This window comes from Botryllus schlosseri, chromosome 14, assembly GCF_051294905.1.
Source record: "Botryllus schlosseri isolate E-star chromosome 14, Bs_hap1, whole genome shotgun sequence".
Taxonomy (NCBI): Eukaryota; Metazoa; Chordata; class Ascidiacea; order Stolidobranchia; family Styelidae; genus Botryllus; species Botryllus schlosseri.
In genome coordinates this window covers 10,802,602-10,818,395 of record NC_137249.1, presented here as the reverse complement: position 1 = coordinate 10,818,395, position 15,794 = coordinate 10,802,602, and the positions used below count along the sequence as shown (strand labels likewise).

The 15,794-nt window shown below is 42.6% G+C and overlaps 2 protein-coding genes across 2 annotated transcripts; one reads left to right on the top strand and one right to left on the bottom strand.

Annotated features, from left to right (window-relative positions):
- Positions 1-2,501: 2,501 nt before the first annotated feature.
- Positions 2,502-4,473, top strand: LOC145456149 (cytochrome b5 domain-containing protein 1-like). Its single transcript, XM_080334213.1, has 4 exons — positions 2,502-2,731; positions 2,798-2,874; positions 3,422-3,640; positions 4,034-4,473. Exons 1-4 carry the CDS (start codon positions 2,599-2,601, stop codon positions 4,262-4,264), a joined length of 660 nt encoding a protein of 219 aa, XP_080190339.1. The 5' UTR covers positions 2,502-2,598; the 3' UTR covers positions 4,265-4,473.
- LOC145456146 (pre-mRNA 3' end processing protein WDR33-like) lies at positions 4,359-15,044 on the bottom strand. The gene is made up of 12 exons (XM_080334209.1): positions 14,862-15,044; positions 13,710-13,977; positions 12,654-12,821; positions 12,130-12,231; positions 11,720-11,874; positions 11,536-11,656; positions 8,613-8,716; positions 8,428-8,551; positions 7,671-7,780; positions 7,502-7,612; positions 6,703-6,848; positions 4,359-5,694 (listed from the first exon to the last, which is right to left on the bottom strand). Exons 1-12 carry the CDS (start codon positions 14,951-14,953, stop codon positions 4,766-4,768), a joined length of 2,430 nt encoding a protein of 809 aa, XP_080190335.1. The 5' UTR covers positions 14,954-15,044; the 3' UTR covers positions 4,359-4,765.
- Positions 15,045-15,794: the final 750 nt, after the last annotated feature.

The following is a 15,794-nucleotide window of genomic DNA, read 5'->3' as shown; positions in this document are numbered from 1 at the left end:
GCGGTCGCCAACAGGCGCTAATTTAATTATGTGTTGAGGGCCGCATAATTATTGTTTAACGTCGTACGCCTGCAAGTTGTACTCTTCTGGCATCTTGAAATATTGATGAACAAGGCTGCAACTTATTTGAAATGCTAAATACTAATCAGTAGGGCAAGTTTTTGCAACTTTTGCAACTTTTTTTACAGCTTCCAGCAGCTTCCTAAATACTCGGAAGATATGTAGAATGCTGTTTTAAGCTGTTTGAAGGAATCTTATAGTGCAACTTTTTGCAACTTTTGTCCATTTTCTTTCATGCAACTTTTTGCAACATTAAAGTATTTTCGATTTAGGTGAAATTCACGGCCAAATTCGACTGCGATACCGTAAATCAGCACTGAAGTAACGCTCTTACGGGTATTTCGGGAGCTGAGCCGGAAAATTAACCTTTTTTTCAGTCAATCAGGAGTGGAACTGAGAAGTTGACCTTTTTTTTAGTCAACCGAGCAAAATATGGTCTTTTAGTGCAACTTTTGTGAAAAAATGAATGCAACTTTTTATTGCAACTTTTGTCAAAAATAAATGCAACTTTCCACGGATTTAACTGCAACAAAAACTTGCCATACTAATCAGGGCTCGAGGTTACCGGACCACCATCTAGCACAGTGGTTCCCGAACGAGACACCCTGGCTACGCCCCTGCAATGATGTACACTGCGCTGTTTATAAGCATCTTGCAGAAAGTACCAATTCAATATTTTTGAGCTCTCTCGGTGGTTTCCTTAAGAATCATTATAGACAGGTATCGCGCACACATGTCAACTCCATCCTGTTCTACTCCGAAAGGAATCAATAATAAGTCCATTACCAACGTTTATATGAAGAGAAACATTTGCTTATGATATCACAAAAAGAATGAAACGTACTAGCTTACCATAGTACAGCCTACATGAACATATTGTACGATATTGCACACCCGTACGCGTACCACAGGTTGGGAACCACTACTCTCGGGTGTAGGAAGCACCCGGTTGAAGAGCCCTGGATATGCGACGTGAGTCGCGGTATCGCCATGGTAACGAATTAGGTTATAACGAATAACACAGATGCTTCGTGCTCCGAGAACGATTGTACAATGTACACATTTAAAATACACATTTTGGCATAATGCCACGTGACTGACTCTTCGTCGAAAGTGGGGATTTCTAGAAATCTCTGGTCAAAAGCCTTTCGATTTCTTGAGGACTTAAGTTCCGTAAATCTACCGCGATATCAAATATTCATGACGAGAAAATTCTGGTCTGACAAATCAGTTCGTGAGAGATGCAGACCTCATTTCCTATATACATTTTCCAACTTTGCCTCCATAGCGATAGCATAGTGGTAACGATGAGCGCCTACTAGACAGGTGGACCGGGTTCGTTTCCGATCGGAGGTTCATCTGGGCTCCTCTTCCCCAGAAAAAGCCAAGAAAAAAGACCCGAAGAAAGAAAGCACTCACAAGGAATGGAAAGAACTAGTAGAAAGGACCGCGGCTTCAAAAAAGATCAACATCGAAAAGAACTGTGACATCGGGCACTCTGGGCCGAGGTGGATGTTAGAGTAAAGGATCGCTACCGATGCGTGTCGTTCGACATCCTCCTATCTGTTCGTTACATCGCATTGTGTGTTATCGCATTGTACATTGTGTGTAACTTGTTCAGATGAAAATTATAACCCAATGATTGATTGATTGATTGCCGCAATAGAAACCGTCAAGCTCGAGCATTCGTATTCTGTATCTCGCTGTCGGCGATATGCATTTGCATTGATCAATATTGAAGTATTGCGAGAATTATATTATTCCACACAGTAAGAAAATCACAAATTTGCATTAGGAATTGAGCAGAGAACCGACACTTATTTGCCTATTGCATCTTCAACATATTGCTCTGCCCACTTATGATGATTACATAAAATTGGTGGTTAGTAAGTAAATTAAGAGTGAAAAATACTGGCTTGAACTTTGGTAGAGTAACTCGTTGGTAACATTTCGTCACCCCATCAGACAAGTTCTGGATTTAGGAGTCAAGTCTAGATCCAGATGTATTTCTTATTATGTCAATCGAAATCCAAGTTCACGTCAAATAATGACTGAAATTATACTGAAAAATCACATAAACGTTCTAAATTCTTAGAAATTACATGCTCAATTCCAAATCCACAATCCAATCCTAACCCGAGCAAAATCCTGAAATCGGGACTTCTCCAATCCAAATCCATGCTCATATTGCTCATCTCTGGTCTCAACTGCCGAATGATATCGATGTTTTAATGCTGTCAGTTGCTAATTTACAGTCTTAGTTGGTGCTTGAATAGCGAATATCTCCACATTAGAAGAATTAATCGGGGAAAATGAATGCACTCGCCTAGTCGTCTGCCCGTTTATATAAATATAAAATAAACCAATGATGACGATATAGCTCAGTGGTTAAAACGAATTCTCGATGCACATGAATGACTTCAACGTAACCATGGTGAACTTACAGAAGCGGAACTCCAGTACGACTCCTGCAACAAATTTGGAACGAAATGATCGGCGTATAAACTGTTTTCTTAGATCTAGAACAGCCCCGTCGCCATGCGTCAAGGAAACAAACGTCCATCTTTCTTTACTCCTGGTGAAGTTGGGTTACATAACACCATCAAGGACTTGTGGGTCTCATATCTAGGCAAGGTGTATGATTTGACGCCACTGTGTGAGGAATATTCAGGTAGGCTCACGTAGTCGGTGATAGGTTTAATAGTATCGGATCGATATATAAAAATTCATTATTTAGGGGATGTACTGCTCAAACCCATCATCAGCAACGCCGGAAAAGACATTTCACACTGGTTTGATGAGAAAATAGCGGATGTGAGTTCAAAACATTGATAATAATAAACCTTTAGCGATATTTTTATCAATTCAAAATCACCACAAGATTACGATATTATGATAAGATAGGAAGTTGTCGAAATGACTTGGATTAGTGTTTAATCAGGCACTCACCATGACCTAGAGCAGAGACTCGCAAACTGAGGGAAAAGTAATATAGAAGCTATCATAAAACGACAAGCGATGAACGTAACTGTAGCATGTGTCGGTAGGCAAGTCGATGTCAGATCGTAGTCCGATAATCTCGCGCGCTGACTAGTATCCATTCAGTAGAAACTGCATGCATTTCTACTTGAATGTGGATTTTCTCACCGACTGTCACGTTGTCGTCCAACTAAGATACAGCTATACATGTGTTCTTATGTAATTTGTGCTGAACATATGGTAGTTCGACTACGAGGATGCGTATGTGTTGTAGGCCTACTTATGTATGCACTTTTGATTTGGAGCTGAAGAAGTAACGTATATTCAACAAATCCCAGCATCTGGTAATATGTATTGAAGGCGTCCATCTCTTTCCACCCAGATCCGAACTCACATAGACAAGAAAACCGGAATTCGAAAGTACTACACTCCTCTAGGCAGATTTGTCCATGTACCTCCACCATTACCCAATTCTGACTGGGCCAATGACTTCGGCCGGCCCTGGTGGAAGGATAACAAGTACGAGGTCGGCGTGCTGAGTATCAAGACAAGATTCGTCAGAATCGTGAACACCTTAACATCACAAGAACAATCCATAGAGGTAACTTAACGCAGCGCTGGCTTCAAGTCAGTATTTATAGATATATTCATATATATATAACTAGGGTTTGACCAACTATAATCATTATATCAGCTCATTGGTATCACACTTTGTAAGAAATATCAGTATGAGCCATTAGATTTAAATATCGCCAATTTGAGTGATGTCACTACAATATTTGACTTAGACTGGAAAAATTTATATATTACTTACTTACAGGTGCTGTCCAGACACAGTCTTCTATTTCATGCCCAAGCATAGCAATCACTATAAAGTCCGTCATATATATGCTCTGAAGTTTCAGAAATATGCCATACCTTTTGAATATCGGGTTTATCGGTGAAGGTGGTAGTTATCAGTTTTATCCATGTATAACACCATACAAATTTCAAGGTTTGCTCGGAAGAGAACATGGAAGAGATACTGCAACGCTACCTGAAATTCAACGCCCACGCGAAAAGCTACACTTGGAAGTACGACGGTGTTCCTCTAGATATGAAAAGGACGCTCGAGGAGAACGGAATCGTCGACCAAGACGAACAGCTCTACGAGTTGAGCATGGACTGCGAACAATGGACCCCCGGAATTCACCTGTATTTTAACGACGACCTCACGGAAGCGTGACGGCACACGCGGCAATGAGATTTTTCTCTTTTTACTACGGTCACTCACAGAATGTACAATACTGAACTCCCGTGGAAGTGTGATAACGCGAGGAAACGAGATTTTTCTCTTTAATATGATTACTCACAGAATGTACGAAATTGAACCATACCGAAAAAAATACTCTCTGCATGTCACGACATACGATTGTCAATAGAGCGAACTTCTGCGACAGGGATTCTCAAACTGGGGTCAGCGGACTAGTTTCAAGGGGACCAGACCATAAATTGCCAACGAACGACCATAAAATTACGAGGTCATTAGGGCTGGACGGTAGTGTTGACTGCTATATCTTTTTAGTGACCAAGCAGTTGTTCAACTAAGTTCAAGAACCCCTGTCATGTAGCTCTCGGCTTTTGACGCAAAATTTCACAGGCGTCTTCCCGCAGTTCGCAAACTGGGGTCCCGACAGTGGGCGCGCGACAAATCAATGGCCTGCTCGGGCCTACCGACAGAGCCCGGTCACCTTGGTGGGCCGTTGCCCCTGGTCATTCTTGGCGGACTCCGAGGCCTGCCCCGGTCTGGGTGGCGGAATCTCTCCCCATCCCTGTCCGGAAAGCCCCGCATTATAGGTGGTGGCCCGTCCATCATCCTGCCGTCCATCGGCGGCCGGTCTCTCGGAAAGGGGTGGTCCGCGGGACCGGGCCCAGCTCTGTCCATCTCGTTTACACCACCCATTCTGGGCACATTCGGATCGAAAAACAATTCTTCCTCTTCCAAAGGCAACCCGTATTCCTCCAGCTCTCTCAACAACTCGATATCTCTTTCATTACCGCTTCTAGCCACCTCTGCGTAAAGATTCTCTCTCATCCTGCGTTTCTCCTCAAAATCTCTAATTGGACCGGGGCCGCCTGTGGGTGGCGGAACATCGCTTAAACGCCTACCTCTCGGCGGTGACATTCCGGGCCCCGCGGGAGGTGGTAGGGGAGGGTGGTCCGGACCAGGCGGTCGCGGATTGTCCGGGCCACTTTTTATACGTTCCGGGTCAAAATCAGGCCCGACTTCGATCCCGTCCACGTAAACCCTGTCATCGTCCGGGTTGGGGCGGTGTTCGGGACCATGCCGCATCGGCCCGCGGCCCCAGTCTCTAGGACGGTCGTCACGTCGATCTCGCCACCTTCTCTGGTCCCGTTCGAATTCTCGAAAACGAGGCGACCTCGGTCGGTCCCTGTCGGCCGGCCGTCCCTCCTTGTTGGCCTCCCACGCCGCCACGAACGCTCTCGGCACCGGGCGTGCGTAGGGCGCTTTTTTGCGGTCGTGCTGGTTCAGTATCTTTCGTTCAAACTCGTTTTTCTCTTCGTAGGACCAGTCCAGACCAGGGATTCCGTATTTCTGCTCTTCCTGCTCCCTCTTGGCTACTTCTGCTTCCGCGACATCGGCGTCTCCCATCCCTGAAATAGTTCGACGATATTTCAGCAAGCCATCCAGGGTACAGAGCTTTATAATTACACGAAACAATTGATGCTGGACACGATACTTCGAGCACTCTACTTGAATCGAGTATTAATTACAATGATTTGAGTCGAGTAGTGAGAAATAATTTATAGATACTGAAATTATATGCACCTTACAACTAACGGTTGATTTACCAATGAGAATATGTTAGAATTATAGTATTTTTCACAGTGGACAGCTGTAAACCTCGATCGTTATCATCGCAGCACACAAAACATGTAGTGTAAAGCCGCACACGTAAATGAAAATGACATATATGTGACGGCGTGATCAAATCGCAGCATTGTCACAAAGTGCAACTAAATCGGTATGTCCGAAAAAGGACCAAATAACATTTGATGTGATGAAGAACTAGCATTCTATTCTTTGCGGTCACCTAACATGTACATATTTGAACATTCAACACCATTCCTGCTGCTTTCACATTATAATGAGTGATACTCGACCGAATTCGCGAAAACTTGGAAATTGAATTGAATTCCTAATTTCAAAGAAATACAACGATATAAATAAGTTCAGTTCATATCAAATGGTCATGCTCATCTGCAGATTATAGGCATTTCACTGTAATTACACAACTGGCACCGCATAGTTGTCCAAGTCTGTGTTCATTGTTCATATTGTAAACTAATTGACTAAAAGTGAATCTTGGAGGTACAGAACTTTAATACATATTGAAATTCACTAAAAGATTTTTGACTGACACTCACCAGTAGGGCACATCAGTCATACCGTGAATTGAATACGACATTTAGGAAATATTTTGCCACTAATGAAAACGAATTGAGTGGAATGACCACGGAAATGGTGCATTTAGATGAACTTACTTCGCAGTCAGCAATCCGCATTGTCTTAGTATCTCCGATAGAGGTTCTAATTTATTAGAAATATTTTGGATCCTACCACTCATTGTTAGCTAATAACCTAACCACGCGGCTTCCCACCTGGGATGAAGGGGCTTTCGTTCGCAGGATCGACAGTCCTCGACGTCCCGACGGTGGTGGAAGTGTCGTCGTGCGTCTGTGGCAGTAACGCTTGATTGTACCGGTCCCGCATTAAATCTCCGGGCTTGCTTCGCGTCCAGAATTTTCTGTCGACGTCACAAGACAGAATAGACTCGAATTTGAAAAACAGTGAACCAACTGGTGTACAATACACAGATCTCAATTTATCAAGATTTCAAGTAGATTTACATCACTAATTCTATTAATTTGCCGCAGCGCGCACACCTTCACAATGATGGCACAACAGAAACGGGATGTAACAAATGCTGAATGTCGTCTATGCAGTATTAACATCATAGCCGGTTCTAAAGCATATGTTTGTGAATGTGCTATGCAAGCACACCAGGATAACAGCTACTTTCGATGGAGTAAATATTTTTAAAATAGAAACAACATCCATCGATAATTATCATGGATGAAAAATCTGCGGTCCTTACCTGACATCTTCCTACACAGGTTAGAAACCGCTGCCCACAGCGACCCACAATAATAGTAGATATGCAAATATACAAATATTAAGTCCGTGAATCTAGTTGCCGCAGTGCAACTCCACAAGACAGCAGAAAAATGTCCTAACTTATGCGATAAGATTCATTCGAGTCCTTAGTGGTCACACAATAGTAACAGCAGTTAACCACCTATTGCAGGAAGTCCTAATGGAGCAATCAATCAGTCTTTGACCAAGATTCGATGGAATTTCCCTGATACAGCAAGCGAATATTTAGCAACTAGTCCTTACGTGCTGTGGTCGTTAGATCCAGACACCAGTACATGTCCCAGAGGATGCCATTCCAAACTCCATATCAAACTATCATGTGCGCCTTCCAGGGCACCGGCTTCTTTCTCTTCACTGTTTGAAAGCTTGGGCTTGTATTTTACGTGTATTAAACAACACGGACACTCCTTACCCGACATGCCAAAACAGAATACTGCCTTCCGAGCCTCCGCTGGCAAACAGGTTTTCGTGTATTGGGTGCCAAGCTACTGAAAACGCTTCTTTCTTGTGACCGCGAAATACCTGCCAACACACAAAATTTGTAAATGTTTTCCACCGGCAATTGACAAGGATATATCTGTGAGTACTTAGAATAGCTCTAGCTTTCTACATCTACCACAGGTAGCTTCCAGGTGTCTTGAAAATTGTTACTTCTACTTGTTTGTAATTGAAGAAATTTACAGCATCACTTCTACTTCTACCCGAGTACTATCCACTTGACCACATCCGCCAAATAGTACACATAGTTGACATTGTCTGAACCAAAACCACAGGGGAATCAAAGGCACGAAATAGGCCAAAAAAATGCACACTAGACTTAGAAATCGAAACGACCAGAGAGGCACGCGTAAACGCAGTCCAAGGCCAAAGGTAGAATAGTCATATCAATTGCCACGTACCAAAAATTGCCTTCCAAACTATTTACAAGTAGCCTACATTATAAGCAGACGTGGTCAAAGTATTGATACTTAGTGCACAAGTAGTTTTGCCTAGAAAACAGTCATGTATAAGTAGTCTAAGATACAAATACTTGAGGAATTAGTGTAAGTAGGCAAATATACTAGAAGTAGAAGTACTTAGTTACAGACAACCTCTGATTAAATAGTAGTCCCAAACAAAGCACAGAAAACCATAGTTACTGTATGAGTTAGGCCTACATTTGCACACACCTGCATTTCCTGTTTCAAATTTCTGATGTCGTAAAGTTTCACGAGATGATCCCTCGAAGCGGAGAGCAACCAATTTCCGTTCCGATTCCACTTCACATCCATCACAGTGCCTTTGTGAGCGTGACTGTCAACAGAGAGAGGATCGATAATATGCTACGGATAAAGCCGCCGTCGCCAACACTTACAGAGTGATGAGACTCTGTCCGCTTTTCGGGTCCCACAGCTTGACGGGCGTGTGCAAGTCTTTACTCGCCGACGCCACGATCCCCTTCATCGGATGCCAGGCGACCTGACGCGAAAGAACGTATTTGTTTAACAGGAGAATTTTACCGGTGTAATAGCCAGAGGTGGTTATAGTCGGGACATTGTAAAACCCGCAAAACCCACAAAACCTGTAAAACCCGCAAAACCTGCAGAACTAGCAGGGTTTTGCGGGTTACTACTAGCAGGGTTTTGCGGGTGACAAAGCGGGGTGAATAGCAGGGTTTTGCGGTTGACTAGGAGGGTTTTGTGGTTGAATAGCAGGGTTTTGCGGGTGGCCCTACTGGAATCTGGGTACGTTTTGCCTGATATATCAGGTGGGCAGCAACGATTCTCCAAGTTGAAGTAATGTAATAAAAAATAATAATAAAATAAAACATAGTGTGAGTGAGCACAGGACACCGATTCCATACAGGGCGGGTGGCAAAACGGATTTTGCGGTTAACTAGCAGGGTTTTGCGGGTGACTAGCAGGGTTTTCCGGGTGGCACACATAACAATACCCACAAAAGCAAGGCATATTCAGGTAATGTGTGTATCTTTTCTTTTACAATATCATCACTTCATGGCCCCAAGAAGAAAGAGAGAGATATGGTATTCTTTATCGCCTGCACCATCGAGATGCTTTGACGACGAAGATGCGATACGGCCTTTATAGTAAGGTCATCTAGTCTGCACCCCGGTTTTTTTCTCCTCCATGCTATCCGTGATTGCTGATTGCGCCTAGCAGGATAGCCGCGGATACCAGTTTTCGATTCTTTGGTATGACCCGGCCGGGAGTCGAACCCACGACCTACCGATCGAGAAGCCGGACGCACAACCATTACACTATCTCGCGAGGTAGAAATCATGGAATGGATAATTATTAACGAAAGGAAACCCAAATATCTGTACGCAAAACCAGCAAATCATTGGGAATTGAGATTGTTTGCTCGAGTGTGTTTATGGTCTTGGTACATCAAGTCAGCAATTTTGGCATTCGGAGTTTTCCAATTGGTGACAAAACAATGGATAAAGGTAGAATTAGATTACCGAAACACTTTTGCCATGAAGGAATGATATTGTAAAAGATACACACATTACCTGAGTATGCCTTGCTTTTGTTGGTATTGTTATGTGCGCCACCCGCAAAACCCGCTTTATCACCCGCAAAACCCTGCTACTTAACCGCAAAATCCGTTTTGCCACCCGCCCTGTATGGAATCGGTGTCCTGTGCTGAGTGTGCTCACACTATGTTTAATTTTTATTATTTTTTATTACATTACTTCAACTTGGAGAATCATCGCTGCCCACCTGATATATCAGGCAAAACGTACCGAGATTCCAGTAGGGCCACCCGCAAAACCCTGCTATTCAACCGCAAAACCCTCCTAGTCAACGGCAAAACCCTGCTATTCACCCGCAAAATCCTGCTATTCACCTGCAAAAATCCGCTTTATCACCCGCAAAACCCTGCTAGTCAGCCGCAAATCCCTGCTATTCACCCCGCTTTATCACCCGCAAAACCCTGCTAGTTAACCGCAAAATCCGTTTTGCCACCCGCCCTGCATGGAATCGGTGTCCTGTGCGGAGTGTGCTCACACTATGTTTTCTTTTATTATTATTTTTTATTACATTACTTCAACTTGGAGAATCATCGCTGCCCACCTGATATATCAGGCAAAACGTACCGAGATTCCAGTAGGGCCACCCGCAAAACCCTGCTATTCAACCGCAAAACCCTCCTAGTCAACTGCAAAACCCTGCTGTTCACCCTCAAAACCCGCAAAAATCCGCTTTATCACCCGTAAAACCCTGCTAGTCAACCGCAAAACCCTCCTAGTAGTAACCCGCAAAACCCTGCTAGTTTCACAGGTTTTGCGGGTTTTACAGTGTCCCGTTATAGTCAGCATTTTTACTTAATTAGAAGTATAAGTACAAGTGTAAATTTTATACTCAATTACAAGAAATGATTCCTGAGACATGTCAAAACTACTTTATGCGATAGTAAATGGTCGTAGCAGTAAATTAGGGTTACCATACGTCCTCCTTTGGGAGCATCTGTCTTCCTTTTTCAGGTTTTTGAAAATGTCCTCGGAGGACGCCGAAATGTCGTCTTTTTTGAGAATTTTGGTCAAATTGGACCGAGATACTGTAAATCAGCACCGAAGTAAAGCGGCCATTTCAGGAGCTGAGCCGGAAAGTTGACCTTTTAGTCAACCACCTGACAATGTGACAGGAAACTGTATGTTGGGCGCCGAGCGGGAGAGTTGACCTTTTTTTGGTCAACCGACAACGAAGTGCGAAAAATTTAACATTTTTTCAAGATTTTTCTCCGGTATTTCGAGTTTGAAAATTATGAAAAGGGTCCTCCTTTTCCGATTCCAAAATATGATAACCCTATAGTAAATATAAGGGCCGACATATTCACTCGACAGTATGTAATCAGAAAAAGTAGATTCGGCCGTGAGGTTACGCACTTTAACCAGATAATTTAAGATAGCTACTTTTGAAATTGCAAGAAGTCCAGTCCATCGTATAGTGTACACTTGTGAGTCGCAACTAACCCAAAATACTACCAACTTCCGGGTACCAATTTATCTCAAAACTGCTTTCTATTTTGCAAAATCCAACTAATAAGATCGGAACTCGCATTATTGAAAGGTTTTGCCATGATTTTAAAGTCAGATTATGTAATTGAAAAATGTGTATTCGCAATATTATTAATATTAATATTAAACTACAAGGCTTTTTGACGAATGTCAAAAAAACACGCATTTCTCATTACATTACACTCGATATATAATATCGGCCGTTATTCCGAGATTTCAGCCGACAAAAAAGTCACACATCAACTGTCGAACATACCTGTTTCACGTCGGCGCCGTGGCCACGCAGGATTCTTTCCTCGTGACATCGCAAGAAATCCCAAACCCGGACGGTGCCGTCGTCGCTGGCGGTGACAAATTTATGGTCCGTAGGCCCAAAACTGGAAACACAAACAAAAGATCACACCGCGCCGCCGTAAACGTCATTCCTCGCCGTCACTCACCTCACCGAGCGGCAAGCCTGGTCCTTGTGCGCTTGATACATTTTCACGTTGTTCATGTTCAATTGCCAATATTTTATGTATCCCTGGTTGTCGCCGGTAATGAGCCAGCTTTCGTGTTTGGACCAAGCCATCGCACGGACGGGCGAATCGTGAGCCTGCAAATACATCATAAATGCGCATCTCTTAACGTCTGCATTTTGTGCACGGAATGGGCAGTGGGCAGCGCTTGTCGTCTACAGATCAAGTCCGGTCTTTACAACCCAAACAGGGTTCAAGCCTATCGATAACAAAAGAATAGGACTCAACATTCCGGTAAATAGACAGACAGGTTTGACACTGAGCATTTCAAACATGTGTCCTCAGAAGGCTGGAGCGTAAAAAGATCATAATATTCTCTCTACGCCATTCACCTGAAGAATTGTTTCAAAATTGAACGCGGTTCCATTCCAAAGTGTAAACTCTCCACTGGCAGACCCCGTTACCAGTCGCCTTCCGTCTGGCGTCCAAACAACCTGCACGAAGAACAGAAAATACATTTCAAGTTTACCGGTCAACTTGGAATATGCTACTGGCCTGCTAACGGATTTCAAGTTATTTCTCCCACTAATTAGGACCAGACCCACTCCAATCTTATTTTTGAAAATGGACAGATACACATATGTCTAGAATCTAGATGATCTAAATCGGTGGTCATGAACCTATGGCTCTTTTGGGTATAACATAGACAAATTTATCAACATTGCGGCAACTCGTTGGTAAATTTTTATGACGGCCAAAATAATTATTATCATGGCAGTATAAACATGTCTTTGAGAGAGTCGCAGCATTCGACGCTACATCGAAAAGTATTCAATTGAGGACATTCAAGAAGTTATTGAGAGATGAGGTGTTATTGACATCTATTCTAGTTGTGACAGGTGCTTCACCCATTTACCTTGTATACCGGACACTTCATCTTGTTTGTGGCACTCCTGACGAATTTCGACGTGATGCTCGTCATCGGATTATTTCGGTAAGCAAAAACTGACTGCATTTCCAAAGCAAATGAAGGATGAGGTATCAACTCCGGTATGTCTCGATCGCCACGTTGAAATCTTCGATTCTGTAAAACAAAAGTCAGTGAGAAAGGGGCTTTGAAAGACTATAGTACACTGGTATTAATTGGTGATACTATGAAAAGAAAGATACGCAAGGTGGACATACGAGAGCACGGACAAATATGTAGGGCTATACAAATTCAAGTACCAGCTGCTTCAATTCCAAGATGAGCACAAGTGATCGAGGCATTTACGGGTGGCATACTTGACAAATGACAATAACCACGCAACCCAATTTTTAGCCATTTACACTGTGATTAGGAAGCTGATGCCACTACACACTTGATATGTAACTTAAGAATATCAGGTATGTACAGAGTACAGTATAGGCTACCCATTTCTGTGCCAATATATCTGAGTTCAGGCTAATGGTGGGGATTTGTGTGTGCTCCCCAGTGCTCAAACTCCTAGTGCCTAAGGACTTTGACAATGTGTGATAGCATAGCGGCCATGGCCAATCCTAATATGTCATTGTTGAGAGTGGACTAATTACTTCAAAGAATTGTTAGCCTTGTTTTGGGTAGGCGTATACATTCTAGTCACAAAGAAAACAGTATCAGTACTAGAAAGAATCGAAGTCACCCGCTGTCACTACTCGCCTTGAAATCGAATAGGCCGACTCAAATTGTTATGTCAAACAATAAAATATAGCTGCTCACATTGATACAAATACAAACACAAATATATTCTTTGATATGTTAGAGACGGGGATATTGTCGCTGGGGTATGCCACAGTTGAAAAGCTAAAATACAGCACAATAAAACAAACTGTTTCTACAGAACAAAATACATGAATCAAGAGACGGCTCAGCAATTAATAGTACTTCTGCAGGCCTCTATGAGTAAGTTAAGGGAGTAACGTGCAAAATCAATTGCTAGGCTATCTCACTCACTTGTAAATACAGTGCACAAGACGACGACCAATCTACGACTTTGCGCCCGGTCTTTTTCTTATTCATCTCGTCCAAAATTGACCCGGCCAAATTCACTGGCAATTGGGAATGATTTATATTCGGAGTGTGACCGGTAGACTGTGGTGTATGGCTCATGCTGACGGAATGATGCATACCGGGCGGCCCGATCATGGAATCATGGGTCATTCGATGTTGCTTCATTTGTTGTTTCAAAAAGTTTGGTTGGAATATGTATGGTGTGTATTGCCTGTGAGCAAAAATTTGAAAATGATGCACGATGTAGGCCTATGTGCGCGTTATATCATTATAAGAGCTTTTTGGAGGTACAGAACTACAATACCGGTATATTATAAATAAATCGTCAGCGACAGCAACCAATATCCTTATGGTATACATTGGTCTGCATAGCATATCAACACAATGGAGTCTTCTAAGAACATCTAACTCAACATCACCACACATCTTAAAAAGCTTTGGAAAATATTCAAGGGAAAAAAACATTTTTGACCAAGTCATTATATGCTAAAGTGCAGAATATGTACAATGCTGGAAAGTAGACAAATTTATTCAATCCAATAATTTTTACACAAAATTATAGAATATGGAGTCAAAACAGAGAAACGACCACACTGGTGATGGCGTAGCTATGCGGTCATCAGGTAGGGATGGCGCAAAACGGAATCACTGACATTTGACAATTGGAATTACGCACTGAAAATTTACTCGAAATGACCACGTTCCATCAACTTTTGTGGCCGAAATTCGAAGTGGAACATTGATAAATCGAAACAACATTAAAACTGATTTGGGAGGGAGAAGCATAGAATTATTGCACAACGAACTCATAAAATATAGCAATAGATCGCCAATGACGTAAGCGTCACAGTCACAAATATTCACATGACGGGAAAGACAAGGAGACATGATTAATGTTCAACCATTCCAATAGAGTTGAAAAACTACAGCAATTCCAGTTCCTGGTAAACTTGACACTACATTTATTAAAAAGCACTCAGTAACCAGTTTGCATGTGGAAACCAAGGTAATAAGTATTATCAGGATTGTATCGAAAATTTTATAAAGATGTAGTAACTTGTCAGTAGGCCTATATTCATTTTAATAATCATTCACCTGGGTGGTCGCATTCCATTGTGTGTAAAATTCTGTGGTGTTGATTGCTCCACCATTGCATTTGGTTGTGGTGAAGGAAACATGGTGGTCATCCTCAAAACAGGTATAGCATAGGCCTCTGCCACTAAATCAGAGTGATAAAATACGACCCTGCAGAAAGAAAAAAAAACATATAGACGGTGATGCACTACAGATCTAAGGCTAAATTTTCAAACGAGTTTCTAAATCAACAATCGTTATGCTCTATACAAAGTATAATAGGCTTATATCGATATCTGTGACCGTCCAATATGGAATCGGTGTCTCGTGCACACCAAAGATTCTACTGACTGCACACAGGTGTGACACTGAGAACCCTCTTGGCACACCAAATATATTACGCTAAACGTACCGGGATGGGGATTCCAACCCGGGTGACCGTCCCACAGATGGCCTGAAATCTAAAAACATACATTGTAAACTGCGTTGGTGCCACTGCATATATTGAATATGACATTCGATCATCTCATTAGGCTACAGTGCCGAAAATGGCACCACTATACGTCTGTACCCATAAAATTACCAACACACGTAAGGGCCTAAGGAGTCTACGAGCTCTGTACGACGGCTGTGCCGCATTGTTTGGTTGCCCTACTTCCTAAAGTAATCTTATATGTTTCTAGTACTACAAACAAATTTTTTTCGTATGCGATCAAATCCACCAGTCACAACGAACGCGCAGAAAGTCTTCTATAACCGACGGCGTAAAATCAGACTTGCTTCACTAGCACACCTCATTCTTCATCTTTCCCTCGTTCCTGTATCGAATCTCCAACTGGCGAAATTCTGCAATAATGCGAGATGTAATTATAAGCGGAAATATATTGGTTATTGTCGGCATTTCCAGCCACGACCGAGTGTTACCATATTTTGGAATCCGGAACGGAGGACACT

Coding starts and splice junctions, on each gene's coding strand:
- LOC145456149 (XM_080334213.1), top strand. CDS start 2,599: ATGCGTCAAGGAAACAAACGTCCATCTTTCTTTACTCCTGGTGAAGTT. Junction 2,875..3,421: donor TTGATGAGAAAATAGCGGAT/GTGAGTTCAAAA, acceptor CTTTCCACCCAG/ATCCGAACTCACATAGACAA. Junction 3,641..4,033: donor CACAAGAACAATCCATAGAG/GTAACTTAACGC, acceptor ACAAATTTCAAG/GTTTGCTCGGAAGAGAACAT.
- LOC145456146 (XM_080334209.1), bottom strand. CDS start 14,953: ATGACCACCATGTTTCCTTCACCACAACCAAATGCAATGGTGGAGCAA. Junction 11,657..11,719: donor CAGGCTTGCCGCTCGGTGAG/GTGAGTGACGGC, acceptor TTGTGTTTCCAG/TTTTGGGCCTACGGACCATA. Junction 7,613..7,670: donor ATTCTGTTTTGGCATGTCGG/GTAAGGAGTGTC, acceptor GCTTTCAAACAG/TGAAGAGAAAGAAGCCGGTG.